At 52.1% G+C, this 22,914-nt stretch overlaps 1 protein-coding gene and 1 long non-coding RNA gene across 2 annotated transcripts; both read left to right on the top strand.

Annotated features, from left to right (window-relative positions):
• Positions 1 to 1,561: 1,561 nt before the first annotated feature.
• On the top strand, positions 1,562 to 10,420 carry LOC146757800 (uncharacterized). Its single transcript, XM_085520594.1, has 11 exons — positions 1,562 to 1,615; positions 2,067 to 2,192; positions 2,519 to 2,680; positions 2,788 to 2,877; positions 3,239 to 3,338; positions 4,128 to 4,132; positions 9,050 to 9,175; positions 9,502 to 9,663; positions 9,771 to 9,860; positions 10,222 to 10,321; positions 10,404 to 10,420. Exons 1-11 carry the CDS (start codon positions 1,562 to 1,564, stop codon positions 10,418 to 10,420), a joined length of 1,032 nt encoding a protein of 343 aa, XP_085376720.1.
• Positions 10,421 to 16,074: 5,654 nt separating this feature from the next.
• Positions 16,075 to 17,293, top strand: LOC146757799 (uncharacterized). Its single transcript, XR_014935742.1, has 3 exons — positions 16,075 to 16,163; positions 16,490 to 16,848; positions 17,210 to 17,293. It is a non-coding gene; the product is annotated as an uncharacterized LOC146757799 (long non-coding RNA).
• The last annotated feature ends 5,621 nt before the right edge of the window (positions 17,294 to 22,914 follow it).

The raw sequence follows: 22,914 nt of genomic DNA, 5'->3' as shown, positions 1-22,914 counted from the left end.
TTCCAGAGGAGGCCTCACCGGGGCAGAGTAGAGGAGGAGAATCACCTCCCTCGACCTGCTGGCCATGCTCTTTTTAATACACCCCAGGATGCCATTGGCCTTTTTGGCTACAAGGGCACACTGCTGGCTCATGGTCAATCTGTCGTCCACCAGGATGCCCAGGTCCCACTCAGCAGAGCTCCTCTCCAGCAGCTCTTCCCCCAGCCTGTACTGGTGCATGCAATTATTTCTCCCTAGGTGCAAGACTCTACACTTGCTTTTGTTAAACCTCATCTGGTTTCTTACTGCTCAGCTCTCCAGCCTGTCCAGGTCTCTCTGAATGGCAGCACAGCCTTCAGGCGTGTCAGCCAATCCTCCCAACTTCGTGGCATCAGCAAACTTGCTGAGGGTGGTCACTATCCCCTCATCAAGGTCACTGATGAAGATGTTGAACAAGACCGGACCCAGCACAGACCCCTGGGGGACGCCGCTAGTTACAGGCCTCCAGCCAGATTCCGCACCACCAACGACAACCCTCTGCACTCGGCCAGTCAGCCAATTCTCGACCCACTTCACCTTCCGCTCATCTATCCCATACTTCCTCAGCTTTGTTATAACAACGTCATGGGGGACAGTATCAAAAGCCTTACAGAAATCATGGTAGACTACATCTACCGCTCTCCCCCCGTCCACCCAGCTAGTGACATCTTCATAAAAGGCCACCGGGTTGGTCGAGAACAACCTCCCCTTGGTGAACCCATGCTGAGTACTCCTGATAACCCCCTTTTCTCCCAGTTGTCTGGAGATGGCATCCAGCACAAGCTGTTCCATCACCTTCCCTGGGACAGAGGTGAGGCTGACTGGCCTATAATTACCCGGGTCTTCCTTCTTGCCATTTTGAAGACAGGAGTGACACTGGCCGTCCTCCAGTCTTCAGGCACCTCCCCAGTTCTCCAAGACCTCTGATAGATTACAGAGAGCGGCTTAGCAACGACCTCCAGCAGCTCCCTCAGCACCTATGGATGCACCCCATCAGGTCCCAAGGATTTATGGACCTTAATGTTTCCTAGGCACTCACAGACCACCTCTTCCCTGACTAAAGGGAAATCTCCCATTCCCCACACTCTCTCATTAACCTCCAGGGCCTGGGATTGCGGAGGGAGAGCCCTTTCACTAAAGACAGAAGCAAAAAAGGCGTTCACTATTTCCACCTTCTCAGCACCCCTCCTCTCCCTGGAAGCACTCAAGGCCAGGCTGGATGCGTTGTGAGCAACCTGGTCTACAGCAAGGTGTCCCTGTCTATAGCAGGTTGGAACGAGGTGATCTTAAGGGTCCCTTCCAACACAAACCATTCTAAGATTCTAGGACAGAAAAACAGGCCAGCTCTCCCACATTGTTTCAGTGTCATTTACTTATAAAACAAGCTCTGGGACAACCCGAGAAGGTATTTGTTCCACGTGCAGCATCACCTGTGATAGAAACCAAGGAAGCCTACAGCAGGCCTCAGGACTCAGCAAGCCTTTTTGGCTCAAAGCAGGGCCAGCTGGAGCAGCTTACCACGAGTGCACCCAGCAGGGCCTCCATGCAGCTGCAGGCTTGCCGCATGTCATTGCATGTCATTGTGATGCAACAGTGGGTGAGCGTGACGTAAAGCTGCAGGCTGGAACTCCGGCTGGGGTGGCCTCAGTTCGCTGCTGCTGGAGCGAGAGGTGGTAGCGGAGGGTTGCAGCTCTCAGAGAGTTCCTACCAGGAGCCATGGAGTGCTGTTGCAGTGCTGGATTCCGAAATCCAGATGAATTTCTGAGCAGAGCGGGGAAGAGCGGAAAGGTGAGCGCTGCTACATCAAGAGAGGGCTGAGTGCAGTAGCCTGGGGTATGCAGGGCTGCTCTGGGGCTGTAGATGCTCTCCAGAGGCTGAGGGACACTTCTCCTCATGCTGGTGCTGGAGAAGGCTTGCAGGGAATCGCACCTCTCTGCACATCCCAGCATCGGTTACAGAAGTGGGGAGGGAGCTGCCAAAGGGAGCGGAGGTGGGCTGGAGAGGGGAATGGAGTGTCTGAGTGTCCAAGCGTGTCTTTGTCTTTCTAGCTCCGACCCGGAGGACAGGAAGTTGGAGCAGGAGGTAGCTGGCTGTTGGACCTTCCACTCGGGGTTAAAATCCCTGTGCAGCCCGGCACCAAGCTCCTTTTCGCCAGGAGAAAGCTGGGGGAAAAGGTGAGAGGAGTAAGGAAGCGTCAAAAAGGGCTCTTGTTTCCTGGGGTTGCCGCCATGCCAAGGAGGCCTTGTGTTGGGATGCCAATCCCATGTGTTGGGATGCTGGGGCCAGGCACCCATCAGGCACAGAAATGTGGAGACCGGGTCGTTCCTGGAGGAGGGTGCAACCCTCTGCTCTCCCTCTTGGAGGACTTAGGAAAACCCAGACATGACTGTTTGGGAAAGAGGCAAGAGGCCAGCCTGTGGGTGTGAGCAGCTTGGAAGTGTCTCTGTCTCTTTGCTGCTCTCTCCTTCCCCATTCACACTCTACAACACATCTCTTCCAGCTCCACCAGCCTTCTCCTCAGTTTGACCTGAGAGATCCGTACAGTCGCAATCTGTGCACAGAGTACAACAGCCTGCATGACCCGCATCTGCGGGAGTTCCACAACCGCAAAAACAACCTGTGGAACCTGAAGAAACGGGGCTTGGTCACCGAGGATGGCGACGTAAGTTTGGCTGTTGGGCTGACCAACACGGGTCTCCTCAGGAGGGCTTTCCAGTCTGCCAGGCAGGGGCCTGACACTACAGCCATCTGTCATTGTCTCTTCTGTAGGTTGTCTGCACTCTGAAGGAGTTCAACGAGTACAGGCAGTACCTGACCAGGCTGAAGCTGGAGAAAAAGCAAGCAAAGAGGCGAGAAGAGGTAGGCAAAGCCCAGTATTGGTAGGCACGTGTCAGCAGCATGGCACTGAGGGCACGGGCTTTACTTGATGGATCTGAGGGAGATGGGGAAAGCAGAAAAGGTGAGGGGCGGGCTGGTGGTCTAGGCATTGAGGCATGGAAAGGACAGCTCAGCTCAGAGCTGAGCTAGCACAGCGTGCTGGTGTGAAGGCAGCCTGGAAAGTTGCTTGCTTACAAACAGAGCACTGTGGCAGCCGTTCTCTTCTGCCCTCATTGCAAGGCTGAAGCAGTGTGCTTGCCCTCTTCTGCGTAAAGCAGCAGTACTTAGGGTGGGAAGCACTCTCTAAGACAAGACCAAGCATAAACCCTCTGTTCCCTTCCAGGATGAGCTTCTTCGGGAGATTTCCAATTTGAAGAATTCGATCCACAGACTACAGATGGCCAGGGACAAGTTCCAGCCCGGTCCCGTGGATTACATTGCGGGTTCGAAAATCAGACCCACAATGCTTCATAAACCAGCTGGCCCCTCTCCTTCATGCTATAATCTTCTGTCTGGACAATGCAGAAGGAATGTGGCTTTGATGGAGCGTGGCCTTCAGGGAGACTCATGGAGCACAGGGCGTGCAATGAAGCTGCCTGAGAAGTCACCCAAACCTGCGTTGGGCAGGGAAGGCTCCAAACTCCCCAGAAGCATCCGTAGAGCTTCAGCCTCAACAAAAGACTCCGGAGTCCCCAGAAGCATCCGGACTGCTTCTGCCCCAACAACAAACTCCAGACTCCCCAGAATCATCCAGACTACTTCTGCGTCAACAACAAACTCCAAACTCCCCAGAAGCATTCCTACTGCTTCTGACCCAACAGCAAACTCCAGAGTCCCCAGAATCATCCAGACGACTTCTGCGTCAACAACAAACTCCAAACTCCCCAGAAGCATTCGTACTGCTTCTGACCCAAAAACAAACTCCAGAGTCCCTAGAAGCATCCAGGCCCCAGTGAAGGGAAAAGGAAAAAAAGGGGAAAACAAGTAGAGAGATTGGCCAAAAACCAAAACAGTGGCAACAAATTAGTTTTAATTGGCTTAATTAATTTTAATTTGTTTAATTCGTTTTAATTTGTTTAATTAATTGACCAAAGATGATACCAGAATGCAAGATAACACACTACAGTACAATATATCATAATTAGTATCAGAATTAGAATTAAAACCAATAAAAAAAATTAAAAAAATAACATTACAAAGTGTGTCCGAAAACTGAAGTCCTTATTCTAAAGCCGAGGTGAGACAACCCAGGGAGTTCTCGTGCTGCTGGGATCAAAAAGGAAAGGGGAGATCAAGTGATATACGGATGGCTTTTATCTTTTGCACTGAACATAAAGGGTGACAGAGCAGCAAGCAATCCTCTGGGGGATGTAGTTGTTCTCTGCTGGGGGTACATGCAGTGTTACAGGCTTGGGACAGAATGGCTGGATGACTGTGAAGAGGAAAGGGACCTGGGGCTGTTGGTCGATGCTCGGCTCAACATGAGCCCACAGTGTGCCCAGGTGGCCAAGAAGGCCAAGGGCATCCTGGCCTGTATAAGAAACAGTGTGGCCAGCAGGAGCAGAGAGGTGATCATCCCTCTGTACTCAGCTCTGGTGAGGCCGCATCTCAAGTACTGTGTTCAGTTTTGGGCTCCTCACTACAAGGACATGGAGGATGAGGTCCTCACAGGGGACTTCAACCACCCTGATATCTGTGGGAGGGACAACACAGCATTGCACCAGAAATCAAAGAGGTTTCTGGAATGTGCTGATGATAACTTCCTCTTCCAAGTAGTATGGGAACCTCAAAGATCAGGTTAGGAAAGCTAAAACCCAGGCAGAACTAAATCTAGCTGGGGACAGAAAGGGGAACAGGTATATCAGTGATTAAAAAGAAGGTAAGCGAGGATGTGGGCCCTCTCTGGAAGGCCACTAGAGGCCTGCTCATGAGGAATACAGAGAGAGCTGAGGTGCTCAATGACTTCTTTGCTTCAGGCCTCACTGGCAAGTGCTCTAGGCCCAGAGCCCAAACTGCAGAAAGCAACAGTAAAACTTGGAGAAGGTGGATCTGTAAGTGCTGTAAGTGAAGATGAGGTTCTAGACCATCGAAAGAATCTGAAGCTGCACAAGTCCAAGGGATCCATCCGCAGCTTCTGAGGGAACTGGTGGATGAACTTGCCAAGCTGCTGTGCATCGTATTTGAAAGGTCATGGCAGTCTGGTGAAGTTCCCACTGATCAGAAAAGGGGAAACATAACCCCCCTATTCCGGATCGGGAAAAAAGAAGATCCAGGGAACTACAGGCCAGTCAGTCTCACCTCTGTGCTTGGTAAGATCGCGGGGTAGATCCAACTGAAGGCCCTACTGCACCACACGGAAAAATAAAGACAAGGTGATTGGTGGTAATCAAAATGGTTTCACCATGGGCAAGTCAGACGTGACAAACTTGGTGGCCCATGTCAACTTCATGAAGTTCAACAAGGACAAGTGCCCTGAGTTGGGGAAATCTCAAGCACAGATAAAGGTTGGGTGGAGAATGGCTTGAGAGCAGCACCGAGGAGAAGGATTTGGGGGTCTCAGATGATTCAGCACGAGGTGGCAGTGTACGCTTGTGGCCTGGAAGGCCAAATACATCCCAGGTTTCATCAAGAGAAGCGTGACCAGCGGGTCGAGGAGGTGATTCTGCCCCTCCGCGCTGCTCTTGTAAGACCCCACATGGAGTACTGCGTCCAGTTCTGGGGACCCCAACACAAGGACACTGAGCTGTTGGAGCAGGTCCAGATGAGGGAAATGGAGATGATCAGAGGGCTGGAGCACCTCCTCTAGAAGGACAGGCTGAGAGAGCTGGAGCTCTTCAGCCTGGAGAAGAGAAGGCTCCAGGGGGACCTTATAGCAACCTCCCAGTATCTGAAGGGAGTGCATAGGAAAGCTTGGGAGGGACTTTTTATAAATGCATGTAGTGACAGGATGAAGGGAAATGGTTTTAAACTGGAAGAGGGTAGATTTAGAATATATACCAGGAAGAACTTTACTGTGAGGTATTATGGTTTTGCAATTTGGTTGGTGTTGGTATTCCACATCAGAACACCATGCCTAATAATGGGAGTAAAGGGGACAAGTTTTTTTTTCTGTGAACTGCCTTAATGAGCATGCGGGGTGGGGCACCGGAAGGGAAGTGAGGAAGGGGACGGGGTTGCTGGACCGGCTCCCTGCGAGGAGACAACGTGGTCAGACCTTCCTGCCTTCCACAGCTCCATCGGTGAGATTTGGGACTTGGTATTCTCTTTGTTGAAACTCTCTTGTTGTTGTTTAGTGTTATTAGGTTATTAAACTGCCATTCGTTCTCAGATCACCTTTTTCCTCCCTCATTTTTTTGTTAGACCTAATCGCAATCTCCCTTCCCTTCCCCTCTCCCGAAACGCACGTGGCCGGGCCGGGCCACGCCGCACTTTGCCGTACCGTGCCGTGAGAGAAAAGGGGGGGGGCTTTTGTTCCTGCTGCCCTGGGTTTGTGCACACTGTCCCGGAGTGAGCTCTAGAGAGAACTCCGTGACAGAGGGTGGTGAAACACTGGAACAGTCTTCCCAGTGAGGCTGTGGTTGCCTCACAGAATCACAGAATTGCAGGGGTTGGAAGGGACCTCTAGAGATCATCGAGTCCAACCCTCCTGGAAAGCAGGCTCCCTACACCACGTCGCACAGCTCGGCGTCCAGTCGGCTCTTGAATATCTCCACAGAAGGAGACTCCACCACCTCCCTGGGCAGCCTGTTCCAGTGCTACGTCACCCTCACCGTAAAGAAGTTCTTCCGCATCTTCATGCAGAACTTCCTATGCTGAAGTTTCATCCCATTACCCCTAGTCCTGTCCCTACACATTACTGAAAAGAGACCAGCCACGCCACTATGGCACCCACACCTCAGGTATTTATAAACCTGGATCAAATCCCCTCTCAGCCTTCTTTTCTCAAGGCTAAACAGACCCAGTTCGCTAAATCTCTCCTCATAGGGGAAATGCTCCAGGCCCTTCACCATCTTTGTGGCCCTCCGCTGGACTCTTTCCAAGAGATCCCTGTCTTTTTTGTACTGGGGAGCCCAGAACTGGACACAGGATTCCAGAGGAGGCCTCACCGGGGCAGAGTAGAGGAGGAGAATCACCTCCCTCGACCTGCTGGCCATGCTCTTTTTAATACACCCCAGGATGCCATTGGCCTTTTTGGCTACAAGGGCACACTGCTGGCTCATGGTCAATCTGTCGTCCACCAGGATGCCCAGGTCCCACTCAGCAGAGCTCCTCTCCAGCAGCTCTTCCCCCAGCCTGTACTGGTGCATGCAATTATTTCTCCCTAGGTGCAAGACTCTACACTTGCTTTTGTTAAACCTCATCTGGTTTCTTACTGCTCAGCTCTCCAGCCTGTCCAGGTCTCTCTGAATGGCAGCACAGCCTTCAGGCGTGTCAGCCAATCCTCCCAACTTCGTGGCATCAGCAAACTTGCTGAGGGTGGTCACTATCCCCTCATCAAGGTCACTGATGAAGATGTTGAACAAGACCGGACCCAGCACAGACCCCTGGGGGACGCCGCTAGTTACAGGCCTCCAGCCAGATTCCGCACCACCAACGACAACCCTCTGCACTCGGCCAGTCAGCCAATTCTCGACCCACTTCACCTTCCGCTCATCTATCCCATACTTCCTCAGCTTTGTTATAACAACGTCATGGGGGACAGTATCAAAAGCCTTACAGAAATCATGGTAGACTACATCTACCGCTCTCCCCCCGTCCACCCAGCTAGTGACATCTTCATAAAAGGCCACCGGGTTGGTCGAGAACAACCTCCCCTTGGTGAACCCATGCTGAGTACTCCTGATAACCCCCTTTTCTCCCAGTTGTCTGGAGATGGCATCCAGCACAAGCTGTTCCATCACCTTCCCTGGGACAGAGGTGAGGCTGACTGGCCTATAATTACCCGGGTCTTCCTTCTTGCCATTTTGAAGACAGGAGTGACACTGGCCGTCCTCCAGTCTTCAGGCACCTCCCCAGTTCTCCAAGACCTCTGATAGATTACAGAGAGCGGCTTAGCAACGACCTCCAGCAGCTCCCTCAGCACCTATGGATGCACCCCATCAGGTCCCAAGGATTTATGGACCTTAATGTTTCCTAGGCACTCACAGACCACCTCTTCCCTGACTAAAGGGAAATCTCCCATTCCCCACACTCTCTCATTAACCTCCAGGGCCTGGGATTCCGGAGGGAGAGCCCTTTCACTAAAGACAGAAGCAAAAAAGGCGTTCACTATTTCCACCTTCTCAGCACCCCTCCTCTCCCTGGAAGCACTCAAGGCCAGGCTGGATGCGTTGTGAGCAACCTGGTCTACAGCAAGGTGTCCCTGTCTATAGCAGGTTGGAACGAGGTGATCTTAAGGGTCCCTTCCAACACAAACCATTCTAAGATTCTAGGACAGAAAAACAGGCCAGCTCTCCCACATTGTTTCAGTGTCATTTACTTATAAAACAAGCTCTGGGACAACCCGAGAAGGTATTTGTTCCACGTGCAGCATCACCTGTGATAGAAACCAAGGAAGCCTACAGCAGGCCTCAGGACTCAGCAAGCCTTTTTGGCTCAAAGCAGGGCCAGCTGGAGCAGCTTACCACGAGTGCACCCAGCAGGGCCTCCATGCAGCTGCAGGCTTGCCGCATGTCATTGCATGTCATTGTGATGCAACAGTGGGTGAGCGTGACGTAAAGCTGCAGGCTGGAACTCCGGCTGGGGTGGCCTCAGTTCGCTGCTGCTGGAGCGAGAGGTGGTAGCGGAAGGTTGCAGCTCTCAGAGAGTTCCTACCAGGAGCCATGGAGTGCTGTTGCAGTGCTGGATTCCGAAATCCAGATGAATTTCTGAGCAGAGCGGGGAAGAGCGGAAAGGTGAGCGCTGCTACATCAAGAGAGGGCTGAGTGCAGTAGCCTGGGGTATGCAGGGCTGCTCTGGGGCTGTAGATGCTCTCCAGAGGCTGAGGGACACTTCTCCTCATGCTGGTGCTGGAGAAGGCTTGCAGGGAATCGCACCTCTCTGCACATCCCAGCATCGGTTACAGAAGTGGGGAGGGAGCTGCCAAAGGGAGCGGAGGTGGGCTGGAGAGGGGAATGGAGTGTCTGAGTGTCCAAGCGTGTCTTTGTCTTTCTAGCTCCGACCCGGAGGACAGGAAGTTGGAGCAGGAGGTAGCTGGCTGTTGGACCTTCCACTCGGGGTTAAAATCCCTGTGCAGCCCGGCACCAAGCTCCTTTTCGCCAGGAGAAAGCTGGGGGAAAAGGTGAGAGGAGTAAGGAAGCGTCAAAAAGGGCTCTTGTTTCCTGGGGTTGCCGCCATGCCAAGGAGGCCTTGTGTTGGGATGCCAATCCCATGTGTTGGGATGCTGGGGCCAGGCACCCATCAGGCACAGAAATGTGGAGACCGGGTCGTTCCTGGAGGAGGGTGCAACCCTCTGCTCTCCCTCTTGGAGGACTTAGGAAAACCCAGACATGACTGTTTGGGAAAGAGGCAAGAGGCCAGCCTGTGGGTGTGAGCAGCTTGGAAGTGTCTCTGTCTCTTTGCTGCTCTCTCCTTCCCCATTCACACTCTACAACACATCTCTTCCAGCTCCACCAGCCTTCTCCTCAGTTTGACCTGAGAGATCCGTACAGTCACAATCTGTGCACAGAGTACAACAGCCTGCATGACCCGCATCTGCGGGAGTTCCACAACCGCAAAAACAACCTGTGGAACCTGAAGAAACGGGGCTTGGTCACCGAGGATGGCGACGTAAGTTTGGCTGTTGGGCTGACCAACACGGGTCTCCTCAGGAGGGCTTTCCAGTCTGCCAGGCAGGGGCCTGACACTACAGCCATCTGTCATTGTCTCTTCTGTAGGTTGTCTGCACTCTGAAGGAGTTCAACGAGTACAGGCAGTACCTGACCAGGCTGAAGCTGGAGAAAAAGCAAGCAAAGAGGCGAGAAGAGGTAGGCAAAGCCCAGTATTGGTAGGCACGTGTCAGCAGCATGGCACTGAGGGCACGGGCTTTACTTGATGGATCTGAGGGAGATGGGGAAAGCAGAAAAGGTGAGGGGCGGGCTGGTGGTCTAGGCATTGAGGCATGGAAAGGACAGCTCAGCTCAGAGCTGAGCTAGCACAGCGTGCTGGTGTGAAGGCAGCCTGGAAAGTTGCTTGCTTACAAACAGAGCACTGTGGCAGCCGTTCTCTTCTGCCCTCATTGCAAGGCTGAAGCAGTGTGCTTGCCCTCTTCTGCGTAAAGCAGCAGTACTTAGGGTGGGAAGCACTCTCTAAGACAAGACCAAGCATAAACCCTCTGTTCCCTTCCAGGATGAGCTTCTTCGGGAGATTTCCAATTTGAAGAATTCGATCCACAGACTACAGATGGCCAGGGACAAGTTCCAGCCCGGTCCCGTGGATTACATTGCGGGTTCGAAAATCAGACCCACAATGCTTCATAAACCAGCTGGCCCCTCTCCTTCATGCTATAATCTTCTGTCTGGACAATGCAGAAGGAATGTGGCTTTGATGGAGCGTGGCCTTCAGGGAGACTCATGGAGCACAGGGCGTGCAATGAAGCTGCCTGAGAAGTCACCCAAACCTGCGTTGGGCAGGGAAGGCTCCAAACTCCCCAGAAGCATCCGTAGAGCTTCAGCCTCAACAAAAGACTCCGGAGTCCCCAGAAGCATCCGGACTGCTTCTGCCCCAACAACAAACTCCAGACTCCCCAGAATCATCCAGACTACTTCTGCGTCAACAACAAACTCCAAACTCCCCAGAAGCATTCCTACTGCTTCTGACCCAACAGCAAACTCCAGACTCCCCAGAATCATCCAGACGACTTCTGCGTCAACAACAAACTCCAAACTCCCCAGAAGCATTCGTACTGCTTCTGACCCAAAAACAAACTCCAGAGTCCCTAGAAGCATCCAGGCCCCAGTGAAGGGAAAAGGAAAAAAAGGGGAAAACAAGTAGAGAGATTGGCCAAAAACCAAAACAGTGGCAACAAATTAGTTTTAATTGGCTTAATTAATTTTAATTTGTTTAATTCGTTTTAATTTGTTTAATTAATTGACCAAAGATGATACCAGAATGCAAGATAACACACTACAGTACAATATATCATAATTAGTATCAGAATTAGAATTAAAACCAATAAAAAAAATTAAAAAAATAACATTACAAAGTGTGTCCGAAAACTGAAGTCCTTATTCTAAAGCCGAGGTGAGACAACCCAGGGAGTTCTCGTGCTGCTGGGATCAAAAAGGAAAGGGGAGATCAAGTGATATACGGATGGCTTTTATCTTTTGCACTGAACATAAAGGGTGACAGAGCAGCAAGCAATCCTCTGGGGGATGTAGTTGTTCTCTGCTGGGGGTACATGCAGTGTTACAGGCTTGGGACAGAATGGCTGGATGACTGTGAAGAGGAAAGGGACCTGGGGCTGTTGGTCGATGCTCGGCTCAACATGAGCCCACAGTGTGCCCAGGTGGCCAAGAAGGCCAAGGGCATCCTGGCCTGTATAAGAAACAGTGTGGCCAGCAGGAGCAGAGAGGTGATCATCCCTCTGTACTCAGCTCTGGTGAGGCCGCATCTCAAGTACTGTGTTCAGTTTTGGGCTCCTCACTACAAGGACATGGAGGATGAGGTCCTCACAGGGGACTTCAACCACCCTGATATCTGTGGGAGGGACAACACAGCATTGCACCAGAAATCAAAGAGGTTTCTGGAATGTGCTGATGATAACTTCCTCTTCCAAGTAGTATGGGAACCTCAAAGATCAGGTTAGGAAAGCTAAAACCCAGGCAGAACTAAATCTAGCTGGGGACAGAAAGGGGAACAGGTATATCAGTGATTAAAAAGAAGGTAAGCGAGGATGTGGGCCCTCTCTGGAAGGCCACTAGAGGCCTGGTCATGAGGAACACAGAGAGAGCTGAGGTGCTCAATGACTTCTTTGCTTCAGGCCTCACTGGCAAGTGCTCTAGGCCCAGAGCCCAAACTGCAGAAAGCAACAGTAAAACTTGGAGAAGGTGGATCTGTAAGTGCTGTAAGTGAAGATGAGGTTCTAGACCATCGAAAGAATCTGAAGCTGCACAAGTCCAAGGGATCCATCCGCAGGTTCTGAGGGAACTGGTGGATGAACTTGCCAAGCTGCTGTGCATCGTATTTGAAAGGTCATGGCAGTCTGGTGAAGTTCCCACTGATCAGAAAAGGGGAAACATAACCCCCCTATTCCGGATCGGGAAAAAAGAAGATCCAGGGAACTACAGGCCAGTCAGTCTCACCTCTGTGCTTGGTAAGATCGCGGGGTAGATCCAACTGAAGGCCCTACTGCACCACACGGAAAAATAAAGACAAGGTGGCTGGTGGTAATCAAAATGGTTTCACCATGGGCAAGTCAGACGTGACAAACTTGGTGGCCCATGTCAACTTCATGAAGTTCAACAAGGACAAGTGCCCTGAGTTGGGGAAATCTCAAGCACAGATAAAGGTTGGGTGGTGAATGGCTTGAGAGCAGCACCGAGGAGAAGGATTTGGGGGTCTCAGATGATTCAGCACGAGGTGGCAGTGTACGCTTGTGGCCTGGAAGGCCAAATATATCCCAGGTTTCATCAAGAGAAGCGTGACCAGCGGGTCGAGGAGGTGATTCTGCCCCTCCGCGCTGCTCTTGTAAGACCCCACATGGAGTACTGCGTCCAGTTCTGGGGACCCCAACACAAGGACACTGTGCTGTTGGAGCAGGTCCAGATGAGGGAAATGGAGATGATCAGAGGGCTGGAGCACCTCCTCTAGAAGGACAGGCTGAGAGAGCTGGGGCTCTTCAGCCTGGAGAAGAGAAGGCTCCAGGGGGACCTTATAGCAACCTCCCAGTATCTGAAGGGAGTGCATAGGAAAGCTTGGGAGGGACTTTTTATAAATGCATGTAGTGACAGGATGAAGGGAAATGGTTTTAAACTGGAAGAGGGTAGATTTAGAATACATACCAGGAAGAACTTTACTGTGAGGTGTTATGGTTTTGCAATTTGGTTGGTGTTGGTATTCCACATCAGAACACCATGCCTAATAATGGGAGTAAAGGGGACAAGTTTTTTTTTCTGTGAACTGCCTTAATGAGCATGCGGGGTGGGGCACCGGAAGGGAAGTGAGGAAGGGGACGGGGTTGCTGGACCGGCTCCCTGCGAGGAGACAACGTGGTCAGACCTTCCTGCCTTCCACAGCTCCATCGGTGAGATTTGGGACTTGGTATTCTCTTTGTTGAAACTCTCTTGTTGTTGTTTAGTGTTATTAGGTTATTAAACTGCCATTCGTTCTCAGATCACCTTTTTCCTCCCTCATTTTTTTGTTAGACCTAATCGCAATCTCCCTTCCCTTCCCCTCTCCCGAAACGCACGTGGCCGGGCCGGGCCACGCCGCACTTTGCCGTACCGTGCCGTGAGAGAAAAGGGGGGGGGCTTTTGTTCCTGCTGCCCTGGGTTTGTGCACACTGTCCCGGAGTGAGCTCTAGAGAGAACTCCGTGACAGAGGGTGGTGAAACACTGGAACAGTCTTCCCAGTGAGGCTGTGGTTGCCTCACAGAATCACAGAATTGCAGGGGTTGGAAGGGACCTCTAGAGATCATCGAGTCCAACCCTCCTGGAAAGCAGGCTCCCTACACCACGTCGCACAGCTCGGCGTCCAGTCGGCTCTTGAATATCTCCACAGAAGGAGACTCCACCACCTCCCTGGGCAGCCTGTTCCAGTGCTACGTCACCCTCACCGTAAAGAAGTTCTTCCGCATCTTCATGCAGAACTTCCTATGCTGAAGTTTCATCCCATTACCCCTAGTCCTGTCCCTACACATTACTGAAAAGAGACCAGCCACGCCACTATGGCACCCACACCTCAGGTATTTATAAACCTGGATCAAATCCCCTCTCAGCCTTCTTTTCTCAAGGCTAAACAGACCCAGTTCGCTAAATCTCTCCTCATAGGGGAAATGCTCCAGGCCCTTCACCATCTTTGTGGCCCTCCGCTGGACTCTTTCCAAGAGATCCCTGTCTTTTTTGTACTGGGGAGCCCAGAACTGGACACAGGATTCCAGAGGAGGCCTCACCGGGGCAGAGTAGAGGAGGAGAATCACCTCCCTCGACCTGCTGGCCATGCTCTTTTTAATACACCCCAGGATGCCATTGGCCTTTTTGGCTACAAGGGCACACTGCTGGCTCATGGTCAATCTGTCGTCCACCAGGACGCCCAGGTCCCACTCAGCAGAGCTCCTCTCCAGCAGCTCTTCCCCCAGCCTGTACTGGTGCATGCAATTATTTCTCCCTAGGTGCAAGACTCTACACTTGCTTTTGTTAAACCTCATCTGGTTTCTTACTGCTCAGCTCTCCAGCCTGTCCAGGTCTCTCTGAATGGCAGCACAGCCTTCAGGCATGTCAGCCAATCCTCCCAACTTCGTGGCATCAGCAAACTTGCTGAGGGTGGTCACTATCCCCTCATCAAGGTCACTGATGAAGATGTTGAACAAGACCGGACCCAGCACAGACCCCTGGGGGACGCCGCTAGTTACAGGCCTCCAGCCAGATTCCGCACCACCAACGTCAACCCTCTGCACTCGGCCAGTCAGCCAATTCTCGACCCACTTCACCTTCCGCTCATCTATCCCATACTTCCTCAGCTTTGTTATAACAACGTCATGGGGGACAGTATCAAAAGCCTTACAGAAATCAAGGTAGACTACATCTACCGCTCTCCCCCCGTCCACCCAGCTAGTGACATCTTCATAAAAGGCCACCGGGTTGGTCGAGAACAACTTGGTGAACCCTTGGTGAACCCATGCTGAGTACTCCTGATAACCTCCTTTTCTCCCAGTTGTCTGGAGATGGCATCCAGCACAAGCTGTTCCATCACCTTCCCTGGGACAGAGGTGAGGCTGACTGGCCTATAATTACCCGGGTCTTCCTTCTTGCCATTTTGAAGACAGGAGTGACACTGGCCGTCCTCCAGTCTTCAGGCACCTCCCCAGTTCTCCAAGACCTCTGATAGATTACAGAGAGCGGCTTAGCAACGACCTCCAGCAGCTCCCTCAGCACCTATGGATGCACCCCATCAGGTCCCAAGGATTTATGGACCTTAATGTTTCCTAGGCACTCACAGACCACCTCTTCCCTGACTAAAGGGAAATCTCCCATTCCCCACACTCTCTCATTAACCTCCAGGGCCTGGGATTCCGGAGGGAGAGCCCTTTCACTAAAGACAGAAGCAAAAAAGGCGTTCACTATTTCCACCTTCTCAGCACCCCTCCTCTCCCTGGAAGCACTCAAGGCCAGGCTGGATGCGTTGTGAGCAACCTGGTCTACAGCGAGGTGTCCCTGTCTATAGCAGGTTGGAACGGGGTGATCTTAAGGGTCCCTTCCAACACAAACCATTCTAAGATTCTAGGACAGAAAAACAGGCCAGCTCTCCCACATTGTTTCAGTGTCATTTACTTATAAAACAAGCTCTGGGACAACCCGAGAAGGTATTTGTTCCACGTGCAGCATCACCTGTGATAGAAACCAAGGAAGCCTACAGCAGGCCTCAGGACTCAGCAAGCCTTTTTGGCTCAAAGCAGGGCCAGCTGGAGCAGCTTACCACGAGTGCACCCAGCAGGGCCTCCATGCAGCTGCAGGCTTGCCGCATGTCATTGCATGTCATTGTGATGCAACAGTGGGTGAGCGTGACGTAAAGCTGCAGGCTGGAACTCCGGCTGGGGTGGCCTCAGTTCGCTGCTGCTGGAGCGAGAGGTGGTAGCGGAGGGTTGCAGCTCTCAGAGAGTTCCTACCAGGAGCCATGGAGTGCTGTTGCAGTGCTGGATTCCGAAATCCAGATGAATTTCTGAGCAGAGCGGGGAAGAGCGGAAAGGTGAGCGCTGCTACATCAAGAGAGGGCTGAGTGCAGTAGCCTGGGGTATGCAGGGCTGCTCTGGGGCTGTAGATGCTCTCCAGAGGCTGAGGGACACTTCTCCTCATGCTGGTGCTGGAGAAGGCTTGCAGGGAATCGCACCTCTCTGCACATCCCAGCATCGGTTACAGAAGTGGGGAGGGAGCTGCCAAAGGGAGCGGAGGTGGGCTGGAGAGGGGAATGGAGTGTCTGAGTGTCCAAGCGTGTCTTTGTCTTTCTAGCTCCGACCCGGAGGACAGGAAGTTGGAGCAGGAGGTAGCTGGCTGTTGGACCTTCCACTCGGGGTTAAAATCCCTGTGCAGCCCGGCACCAAGCTCCTTTTCGCCAGGAGAAAGCTGGGGGAAAAGGTGAGAGGAGTAAGGAAGCGTCAAAAAGGGCTCTTGTTTCCTGGGGTTGCCGCCATGCCAAGGAGGCCTTGTGTTGGGATGCCAATCCCATGTGTTGGGATGCTGGGGCCAGGCACCCATCAGGCACAGAAATGTGGAGACCGGGTCGTTCCTGGAGGAGGGTGCAACCCTCTGCTCTCCCTCTTGGAGGACTTAGGAAAACCCAGACATGACTGTTTGGGAAAGAGGCAAGAGGCCAGCCTGTGGGTGTGAGCAGCTTGGAAGTGTCTCTGTCTCTTTGCTGCTCTCTCCTTCCCCATTCACACTCTACAACACATCTCTTCCAGCTCCACCAGCCTTCTCCTCAGTTTGACCTGAGAGATCCGTACAGTCGCAATCTGTGCACAGAGTACAACAGCCTGCATGACCCGCATCTGCGGGAGTTCCACAACCGCAAAAACAACCTGCGGAACCTGAAGAAACGGGGCTTGGTCACCGAGGATGGCGACGTAAGTTTGGCTGTTGGGCTGACCAACACGGGTCTCGTCAGGAGGGCTTTCCAGTCTGCCAGGCAGGGGCCTGACACTACAGCCATCTGTCATTGTCTCTTCTGTAGGTTGTCTGCACTCTGAAGGAGTTCAACGAGTACAGGCAGTACCTGACCAGGCTGAAGCTGGAGAAAAAGCAAGCAAAGAGGCGAGAAGAGGTAGGCAAAGCCCAGTATTGGTAGGCACGTGTCAGCAGCATGGCACTGAGGGCACGGGCTTTACTTGATGGATCTGAGGGAGATGGGGAAAGCAGAAAAGGTGAGGGGCGGGCTGGTGGTCTAGGCATTGAGGCATGGAAAGGACAGCTCAGCTCAGAGCTGAGCTAGCACAGCGTGCTGGTGTGAAGGCAGCCTGGAAAGTTGCTTGCTTACAAACAGAGCACTGTGGCAGCCGTTCTCTTCTGCCCTCATTGCAAGGCTGAAGCAGTGTGCTTGCCCTCTTCTGCGTAAAGCAGCAGTACTTAGGGTGGGAAGCACTCTCTAAGACAAGACCAAGCATAAACCCTCTGTTCCCTTCCAGGATGAGCTTCTTCGGGAGATTTCCAATTTGAAGAATTCGATCCACAGACTACAGATGGCCAGGGACAAGTTCCAGCCCGGTCCCGTGGATTACATTGCGGGTTCGAAAATCAGACCCACAATGCTTCATAAACCAGCTGGCCCCTCTCCTTCATGCTATAATCTTCTGTCTGGACAATGCAGAAGGAATGTGGCTTTGATGGAGCGTGGCCTTCAGGGAGACTCATGGAGCACAGGGCGTGCAATGAAGCTGCCTGAGAAGTCACCCAAACCTGCGTTGGGCAGGGAAGGCTCCAAACTCCCCAGAAGCATCCGTAGAGCTTCAGCCTCAACAAAAGACTCCGGAGTCCCCAGAAGCATCCGGACTGCTTCTGCCCCAACAACAAACTCCAGACTCCCCAGAATCATCCAGACTACTTCTGCGTCAACAACAAACTCCAAACTCCCCAGAAGCATTCCTACTGCTTCTGACCCAACAGCAAACTCCAGAGTCCCCAGAATCATCCAGACGACTTCTGCGTCAACAACAAACTCCAAACTCCCCAGAAGCATTCGTACTGCTTCTGACCCAAAAACAAACTCCAGAGTCCCTAGAAGCATCCAGGCCCCAGTGAAGGGAAAAGGAAAAAAAGGGGAAAACAAGTAGAGAGATTGGCCAAAAACCAAAACAGTGGCAACAAATTAGTTTTAATTGGCTTAATTAATTTTAATTTGTTTAATTCGTTTTAATTTGTTTAATTAATTGACCAAAGATGATACCAGAATGCAAGATAACACACTACAGTACAATATATCATAATTAGTATCAGAATTAGAATTAAAACCAATAAAAAAAATTAAAAAAATAACATTACAAAGTGTGTCCGAAAACTGAAGTCCTTATTCTAAAGCCGAGGTGAGACAACCCAGGGAGTTCTCGTGCTGCTGGGATCAAAAAGGAAAGGGGAGATCAAGTGATATACGGATGGCTTTTATCTTTTGCACTGAACATAAAGGGTGACAGAGCAGCAAGCAATCCTCTGGGGGATGTAGTTGTTCTCTGCTGGGGGTACATGCAGTGTTACAGGCTTGGGACAGAATGGCTGGATGACTGTGAAGAGGAAAGGGACCTGGGGCTGTTGGTCGATGCTCGGCTCAACATGAGCCCACAGTGTGCCCAGGTGGCCAAGAAGGCCAAGGGCATCCTGGCCTGTATAAGAAACAGTGTGGCCAGCAGGAGCAGAGAGGTGATCATCCCTCTGTACTCAGCTCTGGTGAGGCCGCATCTCAAGTACTGTGTTCAGTTTTGGGCTCCTCACTACAAGGACATGGAGGATGAGGTCCTCACAGGGGACTTCAACCACCCTGATATCTGTGGGAGGGACAACACAGCATTGCACCAGAAATCAAAGAGGTTTCTGGAATGTGCTGATGATAACTTCCTCTTCCAAGTAGTATGGGAACCTCAAAGATCAGGTTAGGAAAGCTAAAACCCAGGCAGAACTAAATCTAGCTGGGGACAGAAAGGGGAACAGGTATATCAGTGATTAAAAAGAAGGTAAGCGAGGATGTGGGCCCTCTCTGGAAGGCCACTAGAGGCCTGGTCATGAGGAACACAGAGAGAGCTGAGGTGCTCAATGACTTCTTTGCTTCAGGCCTCACTGGCAAGTGCTCTAGGCCCAGAGCCCAAACTGCAGAAAGCAACAGTAAAACTTGGAGAAGGTGGATCTGTAAGTGCTGTAAGTGAAGATGAGGTTCTAGACCATCGAAAGAATCTGAAGCTGCACAAGTCCAAGGGATCCATCCGCAGGTTCTGAGGGAACTGGTGGATGAACTTGCCAAGCTGCTGTGCATCGTATTTGAAAGGTCATGGCAGTCTGGTGAAGTTCCCACTGATCAGAAAAGGGGAAACATAACCCCCCTATTCCGGATCGGGAAAAAAGAAGATCCAGGGAACTACAGGCCAGTCAGTCTCACCTCTGTGCTTGGTAAGATCGCGGGGTAGATCCAACTGAAGGCCCTACTGCACCACACGGAAAAATAAAGACAAGGTGGCTGGTGGTAATCAAAATGGTTTCACCATGGGCAAGTCAGACGTGACAAACTTGGTGGCCCATGTCAACTTCATGAAGTTCAACAAGGACAAGTGCCCTGAGTTGGGGAAATCTCAAGCACAGATAAAGGTTGGGTGGTGAATGGCTTGAGAGCAGCACCGAGGAGAAGGATTTGGGGGTCTCAGATGATTCAGCACGAGGTGGCAGTGTACGCTTGTGGCCTGGAAGGCCAAATATATCCCAGGTTTCATCAAGAGAAGCGTGACCAGCGGGTCGAGGAGGTGATTCTGCCCCTCCGCGCTGCTCTTGTAAGACCCCACATGGAGTACTGCGTCCAGTTCTGGGGACCCCAACACAAGGACACTGTGCTGTTGGAGCAGGTCCAGATGAGGGAAATGGAGATGATCAGAGGGCTGGAGCACCTCCTCTAGAAGGACAGGCTGAGAGAGCTGGGGCTCTTCAGCCTGGAGAAGAGAAGGCTCCAGGGGGACCTTATAGCAACCTCCCAGTATCTGAAGGGAGTGCATAGGAAAGCTTGGGAGGGACTTTTTATAAATGCATGTAGTGACAGGATGAAGGGAAATGGTTTTAAACTGGAAGAGGGTAGATTTAGAATACATACCAGGAAGAACTTTACTGTGAGGTGTTATGGTTTTGCAATTTGGTTGGTGTTGGTATTCCACATCAGAACACCATGCCTAATAATGGGAGTAAAGGGGACAAGTTTTTTTTTCTGTGAACTGCCTTAATGAGCATGCGGGGTGGGGCACCGGAAGGGAAGTGAGGAAGGGGACGGGGTTGCTGGACCGGCTCCCTGCGAGGAGACAACGTGGTCAGACCTTCCTGCCTTCCACAGCTCCATCGGTGAGATTTGGGACTTGGTATTCTCTTTGTTGAAACTCTCTTGTTGTTGTTTAGTGTTATTAGGTTATTAAACTGCCATTCGTTCTCAGATCACCTTTTTCCTCCCTCATTTTTTTGTTAGACCTAATCGCAATCTCCCTTCCCTTCCCCTCTCCCGAAACGCACGTGGCCGGGCCGGGCCACGCCGCACTTTGCCGTACCGTGCCGTGAGAGAAAAGGGGGGGGGCTTTTGTTCCTGCTGCCCTGGGTTTGTGCACACTGTCCCGGAGTGAGCTCTAGAGAGAACTCCGTGACAGAGGGTGGTGAAACACTGGAACAGTCTTCCCAGTGAGGCTGTGGTTGCCTCACAGAATCACAGAATTGCAGGGGTTGGAAGGGACCTCTAGAGATCATCGAGTCCAACCCTCCTGGAAAGCAGGCTCCCTACACCACGTCGCACAGCTCGGCGTCCAGTCGGCTCTTGAATATCTCCACAGAAGGAGACTCCACCACCTCCCTGGGCAGCCTGTTCCAGTGCTACGTCACCCTCACCGTAAAGAAGTTCTTCCGCATCTTCATGCAGAACTTCCTATGCTGAAGTTTCATCCCATTACCCCTAGTCCTGTCCCTACACATTACTGAAAAGAGACCAGCCACGCCACTATGGCACCCACACCTCAGGTATTTATAAACCTGGATCAAATCCCCTCTCAGCCTTCTTTTCTCAAGGCTAAACAGACCCAGTTCGCTAAATCTCTCCTCATAGGGGAAATGCTCCAGGCCCTTCACCATCTTTGTGGCCCTCCGCTGGACTCTTTCCAAGAGATCCCTGTCTTTTTTGTACTGGGGAGCCCAGAACTGGACACAGGATTCCAGAGGAGGCCTCACCGGGGCAGAGTAGAGGAGGAGAATCACCTCCCTCGACCTGCTGGCCATGCTCTTTTTAATACACCCCAGGATGCCATTGGCCTTTTTGGCTACAAGGGCACACTGCTGGCTCATGGTCAATCTGTCGTCCACCAGGACGCCCAGGTCCCACTCAGCAGAGCTCCTCTCCAGCAGCTCTTCCCCCAGCCTGTACTGGTGCATGCAATTATTTCTCCCTAGGTGCAAGACTCTACACTTGCTTTTGTTAAACCTCATCTGGTTTCTTACTGCTCAGCTCTCCAGCCTGTCCAGGTCTCTCTGAATGGCAGCACAGCCTTCAGGCGTGTCAGCCAATCCTCCCAACTTCGTGGCATCAGCAAACTTGCTGAGGGTGGTCACTATCCCCTCATCAAGGTCACTGATGAAGATGTTGAACAAGACCGGACCCAGCACAGACCCCTGGGGGACGCCGCTAGTTACAGGCCTCCAGCCAGATTCCGCACCACCAACGACAACCCTCTGCACTCGGCCAGTCAGCCAATTCTCGACCCACTTCACCTTCCGCTCATCTATCCCATACTTCCTCAGCTTTGTTATAACAACGTCATGGGGGACAGTATCAAAAGCCTTACAGAAATCAAGGTAGACTACATCTACCGCTCTCCCCCCGTCCACCCAGCTAGTGACATCTTCATAAAAGGCCACCGGATTGGTCGAGAACAACCTCCCCTTGGTGAACCCATGCTGAGTACTCCTGATAACCTCCTTTTCTCCCAGTTGTCTGGAGATGGCATCCAGCACAAGCTGTTCCATCACCTTCCCTGGGACAGAGGTGAGGCTGACTGGCCTATAATTACCCGGGTCTTCCTTCTTGCCATTTTGAAGACAGGAGTGACACTGGCCGTCCTCCAGTCTTCAGGCACCTCCCCAGTTCTCCAAGACCTCTGATAGATTACAGAGAGCGGCTTAGCAACGACCTCCAGCAGCTCCCTCAGCACCTATGGATGCACCCCATCAGGTCCCAAGGATTTATGGACCTTAATGTTTCCTAGGCACTCACAGACCACCTCTTCCCTGACTAAAGGGAAATCTCCCATTCCCCACACTCTCTCATTAACCTCCAGGGCCTGGGATTCCGGAGGGAGAGCCCTTTCACTAAAGACAGAAGCAAAAAAGGCGTTCACTATTTCCACCTTCTCAGCACCCCTCCTCTCCCTGGAAGCACTCAAGGCCAGGCTGGATGCGTTGTGAGCAACCTGGTCTACAGCGAGGTGTCCCTGTCTATAGCAGGTTGGAACGAGGTGATCTTAAGGGTCCCTTCCAACACAAACCATTCTAAGATTCTAGGACAGAAAAACAGGCCAGCTCTCCCACATTGTTTCAGTGTCATTTACTTATAAAACAAGCTCTGGGACAACCCGAGAAGGTATTTGTTCCACGTGCAGCATCACCTGTGATAGAAACCAAGGAAGCCTACAGCAGGCCTCAGGACTCAGCAAGCCTTTTTGGCTCAAAGCAGGGCCAGCTGGAGCAGCTTACCACGAGTGCACCCAGCAGGGCCTCCATGCAGCTGCAGGCTTGCCGCATGTCATTGCATGTCATTGTGATGCAACAGTGGGTGAGCGTGACGTAAAGCTGCAGGCTGGAACTCCGGCTGGGGTGGCCTCAGTTCGCTGCTGCTGGAGCGAGAGGTGGTAGCGGAGGGTTGCAGCTCTCAGAGAGTTCCTACCAGGAGCCATGGAGTGCTGTTGCAGTGCTGGATTCCGAAATCCAGATGAATTTCTGAGCAGAGCGGGGAAGAGCGGAAAGGTGAGCGCTGCTACATCAAGAGAGGGCTGAGTGCAGCAGCCTGGGGTATGCAGGGCTGCTCTGGGGCTGTAGATGCTCTCCAGAGGCTGAGGGACACTTCTCCTCATGCTGGTGCTGGAGAAGGCTTGCAGGGAATCGCACCTCTCTGCACATC

This window comes from Coturnix japonica, chromosome 19, assembly GCF_054131305.1.
Source record: "Coturnix japonica strain WE chromosome 19, WE-NBRP24, whole genome shotgun sequence".
Lineage (NCBI taxonomy): Eukaryota > Metazoa > Chordata > Aves > Galliformes > Phasianidae > Coturnix > Coturnix japonica.
The sequence above is the reverse complement of the archived record's forward strand: the minus strand, read 5'-3'. Positions and strand labels throughout refer to the sequence as shown.

Coding starts and splice junctions, on each gene's coding strand:
- LOC146757800 (XM_085520594.1), top strand. CDS start 1,562: ATGCAGCTGCAGGCTTGCCGCATGTCATTGCATGTCATTGTGATGCAA. Junction 9,664..9,770: donor TGGTCACCGAGGATGGCGAC/GTAAGTTTGGCT, acceptor TCTCTTCTGTAG/GTTGTCTGCACTCTGAAGGA. Junction 9,861..10,221: donor AAGCAAAGAGGCGAGAAGAG/GTAGGCAAAGCC, acceptor GTTCCCTTCCAG/GATGAGCTTCTTCGGGAGAT.